Genomic DNA, 6,679 nt, shown 5'->3' on the forward strand with positions numbered 1-6,679 from the left:
CAAGTGCAGTTTATGTAGTTGTTGTTATATTTGTTGTCGTTTTTAGGTTCATAGATACGGTTTTTTATTCGAAATGGGTATCCATGGCTCATTTTGTTCTTTGCACATAATAAAAGAGTTGGCATGCTCTCTCCGTTTGATTGATAACTCTTCCGACGTTCGTCTTGTTGTTGTTGTCAAGCATTGTTATTAGACGTGGGCTTTTGATTTTGTGTTCTATCATTTAAAGGTAATAGTTTTTTACACAACGGGCGATAGAATGGGTAACCCTGGCAGCTCGCGTTGGTCACTATGGTCAAAGAGCGAACCCCCAAAGCTGGAGGAAATGTTCAACGAGGAATCGGCCAGAAGTGCGACCCGTCTTACGCATAGGAATTTGGAATATTATCTGGACATTGGAAATTATTTTATCGACGCGTTCCCGGTTTAGAAAATTCAAACAATGTTTGTGGCCAGAGGTGAGATCCTTCCTCTAAGTTACGTTACGAAAGTTTTCAGCCAGAGACTCTGTGTGTCCAAACTGCAACTTGAGGGAACAGGAAAACGAAGAACATATTTTATATCCTTCGCGAGATACGTTTTCTTCGTTGGGAAAAGACCAGCCCCTTAATAACTACATAAGCCAGGCTTTGAGTTACCGAAAAAATATATCGTTAGGTGACTTTTGAAGGTAGTCACCCGTCTATATTCACGCACGTTACTCTTCACTCTCTAATTTAAATTGTTTGGTGTAACGATCTGATATCTGGGAAAAACCCATGTAGTAAGGTTAGGTTAGGTTTAGTCAGGTAATTCTGGCGTCGAACTATCTGGTATGATGCAAGAATTTTGAAAGATTGCCCTGTTTGATTGTTGGTATAGCCGCAAGGCTGGGCAAGATATAACTGGCAAGGTGAAGGAACCTTAAGTGGTTGTGCGCAGGGCACAAGCACGAGAGGTGTTCTATGGTTTCCTCTCCGTCTTCCTAGTGCCCTATATGAGTGCCTTTTTTCTTTTGGCGTTACGTGTGGGCCAAGTAAGTTTTGGTTGCTTGAAGGTGGTGATTGAGAGTCATCTGCTATAAGAAAGACTGGGTTCGGTTTGTTTCAAGATCAGCTTACATGTGGTAAGGAGCATACCCACCGAGGCCTTCTCGGGAGGGTTATCGGCGGACGTCGCTTTTTGAGCCAGCTCGACAATTAGCTACTCAAATGAAGTAGATTCTGTTCTGTGTCGTATCAATGAAAGCTATATGTTATAGTTGTCTGATTTCAATAATATAAATACCGAAACTCGGCAATATTAAACTATTACTTTATCTTAAAAACTAAAAAAAAAATGTAAAAACAAAAAAGGTTATAATTTTTTTAAATTTTTCCCGATTATTCCTATGAAAGCTATAGTATATAGTGTTACGATCTGGCAAATTCTTGATCTATTTGATTATAAAATTTTTTCAGATTTTTGTAAAGCCTAAAACAGAGACAAAAAAGAAATTGTTAATGAAAGAAATGTACCCATAGAAGTTGTTAATGATATTTTAAACGCACCCATACAAAAAAACATTCTATTACACCCAAAACTATCGCCCTGACGACAGGCCAAATTCAAAGGTTTGGGGAGGGACATATCTACATCTACACATACACCCACACACTATATGCATATGCGGTGCCTGTTTTGGAGTTTGACACGCAGAGGACGGGTTTTTCCGCGCTCTCCAATCAGATTCGGATTTCCACCGTCGTAAAGGTCAAAAATAGCTAAAAGTGTGATTTGTTTAGTGCGGGACACCTAAGGTTGCAGGTACGTACCACAGACGCGACAGGAAGGTTCTAACTAGCCAACTAACCACACTGATACGCTTGCAACGGGGGGGATTCTCTCTCTTCCGCACCCACACAGCAACGCTCCACTCCAGAACGCCACATATTTTGGAGTTTTCTCTCAGTTTCCACAAGCCGCACACGCGCGTTTTTTTCCGGCAAAACCAAACAACAGCGATCAGCTGATTGCAGTGTTGGACAGCGCCGAGCTTAACATTAAGCTTTCCCGATTGAGCTTTACAGCGGCTGCTAGGGAGCTATCCGATATCGGTTACCAGGAATATTTAAAATATAACTAAACCCAACTTTACCACCTTCGCCACTGCCTCCAGGGGTGGATGAGCAAAAAAAATTTTCCGAGATGCCTCCATCGATCTGACTCCAACGATAAGTCCAACTGCTCCAACGAAATGGGTCCGACGAAAATGTCCAAAATGTTCACCCGGGGTAGCCAAAATGTTCGTGCAAAATCACGACTGCCAATAATAATTCGGAATGACGAGAACAAGACTTGTGGACACCTTCGTTTTCAAATTGAGATTGCTCCTCTCAGATTTATTCAAGCTCATCTAGAGCCATTAAATGAGTTTTCAAATTACAATAGTTGTTCTCGCGAGTGCGAGTGAGCGAAAGCTCTTTCTAATACAAGCGCTTAGCTACTAATTGTTACATTGTTTTACAAAAGGCGATTTATTTTTGACTGAGGAGTCAGAGGAGCTATCAGAGCGCTTGCACAAATGCATATCAAAGGATCAACTTGAGAAACTGCACTCAGCCTTTCTTAACACTCCCGAACGGCAAGTCGGGATCGAAGGTTTGCGAATCATGCTGGAAGATCTAGATGTCATGTCTAACGACTCGATGTATACCCGACTCTTTTTAAAGATCAATCAGAATCGAGATTTTAAGGTGGACTGGAACGAGTTTGTTTCCTATCTAATTTATGGATTTCAAGAGGAGGATCCCAGTAGCCAAAAGGAGTCTCTTGTTTTACCGATTTCAGGACCTCCAATGGTGAGGAAATCAGAACATCGGTCGGCTATATGTTGTTTGGCGCTGCTTAAGGGAAAATCGGATCAAGTACCCATTGACAAGATGACAGAGACAGTTATCTTCTCTTTTGGCGGCGAAGATTCTCCAGAAGCTTCCGGCATGTGGGTCACAGCCAGCCACGAAGGCATGATGCGATTCTGGACATCGCATATGGAACCTATTCGTACAGCATCATCGGAAAGCAGTAAGTACCACTACTTAAAATATACACCGAGAGGAGACATTTAGGTTCTGATTTAAGGTTTTATTTTCAAATAGTTTAAATGGCTGATGGGTATTTCCATACATATAGTGACGTATACATGAACCCAAGTACTAAGTGTATATATTTTTTTTCAAAAACAGTTTTGAAAAGTAAAGCAAAGTCAAAACAAAAGGTTTTATCATAAATTAAAATTAAACTTTCAAACCAGTTTAAATAAACCATATTTATGGTTTTAAAGCCACTTTTTATCTAAGAGGTTACAACTCAAAGGTTCATTCCTGCCTGAGTAATTCTGAGATCCTAAAACAGAGTTGGACAAATCAAAAAACCAAAGGACCCATAAGCTTTCAAAAATCAAGAATCAACAAACTCTGATATCAATGCAGAGTACTAAAATCTACCTAAACTCCCAACCATGTATTCTAAACAATTTTTGAGCATCAGTAAAAATTAAAAACGGTCTTTATATTCAGGTCTGTCTCTATAGCTTGCAATTTGGATTGGCAGCATAGTCCTCCTTATTTACCCCGCAGGCAACGCAAACGGCTGGGGAATTTTGTTTCTATTTATTTTGTTTAAAATCTTCCATTACATTCAGACATTATCTCTTCGATAAGGACTGTTGGACAGATTCCTTCGCTAACCACTTGTAGTTCTTTGCAAATTTTAAGTTGGTAGGTGTAGTAATTCTTTTTCCGATGCCGAGGTATTTTGCAATTGATCGATAGTGTTGTTTGTCATTTGGTTGTATATTTGTTTTATTTTAGTTTTTCTTTTTGTAGACATGATCTAATATTTTCTTACCCCAATTTGTCAGTACATTTTTTGATTATTAAACCATTTTGAATGGCAAATGTGAATAGGGTGCGGCGTCAGTGGCCTGCTTTGAGCGTTAGCAACTTCTTCGTTTGTGTTACTTAGAATTGAGAATATATCTTCTGTCTGCGTATTATTTGGCACAGTTATTTATTTTCTTTACTTTTAACGCATTTTTTTTAATTGATTCTGGTCTATAATAAAGCTCCGTTAGCATTTTTTAAATTATTTCGTTGTGGAAACGTAAGCTTGTCAGAAAGAACTGACAATCAAGTGCAGTTTATGTAGTTGTTCTTATATTTGTTGTCGTTTTTAGGGTCATAGATACGGTTTTAAACGAAATGGGTATCCATGGCTCATTTTGTTCTTTGCACTTAATAAAAGAGTTGGCATGCTCTCTCCGTTTGATTGATAACTCTTCCGACGTTCGTCTTGTTGTTGTTGCCAAGCATTGTTATTAGACGTGGGCTTTTGTTTTTTGTTCTATCATTTAAAGGTACTAGTTTTTTACACAACGGGCGATAGAAAGGGTAACCCTGGCAGCGCGCGTTGGCCACTATTCAAACAATGTTTGTGGCCAGAGGAGAGGTCCTTCCTCTAAGTTACGTTACGAAAATTTTCAGCCAGAGACTCTGTGTGTCCAAACTGCAACTTGAGGGAACAGGAAAACGAAGAACATATTTTATATCCTTCGCGAGATACGTTTTCTTCGTTGGGAAAAGACCAGCCCCTTAATAACTACATAAGCCAGGCTTTGAGTTACCGAAAAAATATATCGTTAGGTGACTTTTGAAGGTAGTCACCCGTCTATATTCACGCACGTTACTCTTCACTCTCTAATTTAAATTGTTTGGTGTAACGATCTGATATCTGGGAAAAACCCATGTAGTAAGGTTAGGTTAGGTTTAGTCAGGTAATTCTGGCGTCGAACTATCTGGTATGATGCAAGAATTTTGAAAGATTGCCCTGTTTGATTGTTGGTATAGCCGCAAGGCTGGGCAAGATATAACTGGTGTAGGAACCTTAAGTGGTTGTGCGCAGGGCACAAGCACGGGAGGTGTTCTATGGTTTCCTCTCCGTCTTCCTAGTGCCCTATATGAGTGCCTGTTTTTCTTTTGGCGTTACGTGTGGGCCAAGTAAGTTTTGGTTGCTTGATGGTGGTGATTGAGAGTCATCTGCTATAAGAAAGACTGGTTACGGTTTGTTTCAAGATCAGCTTACATGTGGTAAGGAGCATACCCACCGAGGCCTTCTCGGGAGGGTTATCGGCGGACGTCGCTTGTTGAGCCAGCTCGACAATTAGCTACTAAATGAAGTAGATTCTGTTCTGTGTCGTATCAATGAAAGCTATATGATATAGTTGTCTGATTTCAATAATATAAATACCGAAACTCGGCAATATTAAACTATTACTTTATCTTAAAAACTAACAAAAAAATGTAAAAACAAAAAAGTTATAATTTTTTTAAATTTTTCCCGATTATTCCTATGAAAGCTATAGTATATTGTGTTACGATCTGTCAAATTCTTGTCCTATTTGATTATAAATTTTTTTCAGATTTTTGTAAAACCTAAAACAGAGACAATGAAGAAATTGTTAATGAAAGAAATGTACCCATAGAAGTTGTTAATGATATTTTAAACGCACCCATACAAAAAAACATTCTATTACACCCAAAACTATAGCCCTGACGACAGGCCAAATTCAAAGGTTGGGGGAGGGACATATCTACATCTACACATACACCCACACACTATATGCATATGCGGTGCCTGTTTTGGAGTTTGACACGCAGAGGACGGGTTTTTCCGCGCTCTCCAATCAGATTCGGATTTCCACCGTCGTAAAGGTCAAAAATAGCTAAAAGTGTGATTTGCTTAGTGCGGGACACCTCAGGTTGCAGGTACGTACCACAGACGCGACAGGAAGGTTCTAACCAGCCAACTAACCACACTGATACGCTCGCAACGGGGGGGATTCTCTCTCTTCCGCACCCACACAGCAACGCTCCACTCCAGAGCACCACATATTTTGGAGTTTTCTCTCAGTTTCCACAAGCCGCACACGCGCGTTTTTTTCCGGCAAAACCAAGCAACAGCGATCAGCTGATTGCAGTGTTGGACAGCGCCGAGCTTAACATTAAGCTTTCCCGATTGAGCTTTACAGCGGCTGCTAGGGAGCTATCCGATATCGGTTACCAGGAATATTTAAAATATAACTAAACCCAACTTTACCACCTTCGCCACTGCCTCCAGGGGTGGATGAGCAAAAAGCCAAATTACCGGCCAATTCCCAACCCCACCGGGATAGCGGCGCCAGCTTAAACGGGGCCCTGATGTCCGAGTCGGAGCGGTATAGCTCCCATCAGGCATAAGCCGGGGGAAATCCCGGTTCACCGAGGGACTTCCGACTGGTGCAGGCGATGGATACGGAGAAAGGGTCCGGACATGACGAGGCCCAGGCCCTTGCAGTTGCCAGGGCTGAGGAAGAGCTGCTAAGGAAGTTCCAGATGATGAAACAGAAGGTGCCGCGGTCTACTACGGGGATAGAGCAGACCTCCGAGGCTCACCCATTGTCAGCGCCGTCTCAAGTAGCTGGAACAATCTTCAACTTCAGCAGTAATGTGGACGATCAAACCACGCCGAAGAGAAGTCGGCAACCAACCAGCCCTGAAGAGGCGATCGATGGAGCCCAGAAGAAGCAGCGGGTCCAGAAAAGCGCCACAGCTCTCACCGGTAAGCTGGGTAAGATGCTCGACGAAATGATCGCGAAATTCACTGACACGAAGAGTAACAACAA

The 6,679-nt window shown here is 41.4% G+C and overlaps 1 protein-coding gene across 1 annotated transcript; it reads left to right on the forward strand.

Annotated features, from left to right (window-relative positions):
- The first annotated feature begins 259 nt into the window (after nt 1-259).
- LOC128265813 (WD repeat-containing protein on Y chromosome-like) lies at nt 260-6,254 on the forward strand. The gene is made up of 3 exons (XM_053002028.1): nt 260-350; nt 2,491-3,042; nt 6,136-6,254. The coding sequence occupies exons 1-3, from the start codon at nt 260-262 to the stop codon at nt 6,252-6,254; spliced, it is 762 nt and encodes a 253-aa protein (XP_052857988.1).
- Nucleotides 6,255-6,679: the final 425 nt, after the last annotated feature.

This window comes from Drosophila gunungcola, unplaced genomic scaffold (assembly GCF_025200985.1).
Source record: "Drosophila gunungcola strain Sukarami unplaced genomic scaffold, Dgunungcola_SK_2 000158F, whole genome shotgun sequence".
Taxonomy (NCBI): Eukaryota; Metazoa; Arthropoda; class Insecta; order Diptera; family Drosophilidae; genus Drosophila; species Drosophila gunungcola.

Bases quoted from the DNA above. Each gene is read 5' to 3' on its own strand.
- LOC128265813 (XM_053002028.1), top strand. From the start codon at position 260: ATGGGTAACCCTGGCAGCTCGCGTTGGTCACTATGGTCAAAGAGCGAA. The intron at 351-2,490 runs GTGCGACCCGTC...GTTTTACAAAAG, and splicing joins CAACGAGGAATCGGCCAGAA to GCGATTTATTTTTGACTGAG. The intron at 3,043-6,135 runs GTAAGTACCACT...CACTGCCTCCAG, and splicing joins TACAGCATCATCGGAAAGCA to GGGTGGATGAGCAAAAAGCC.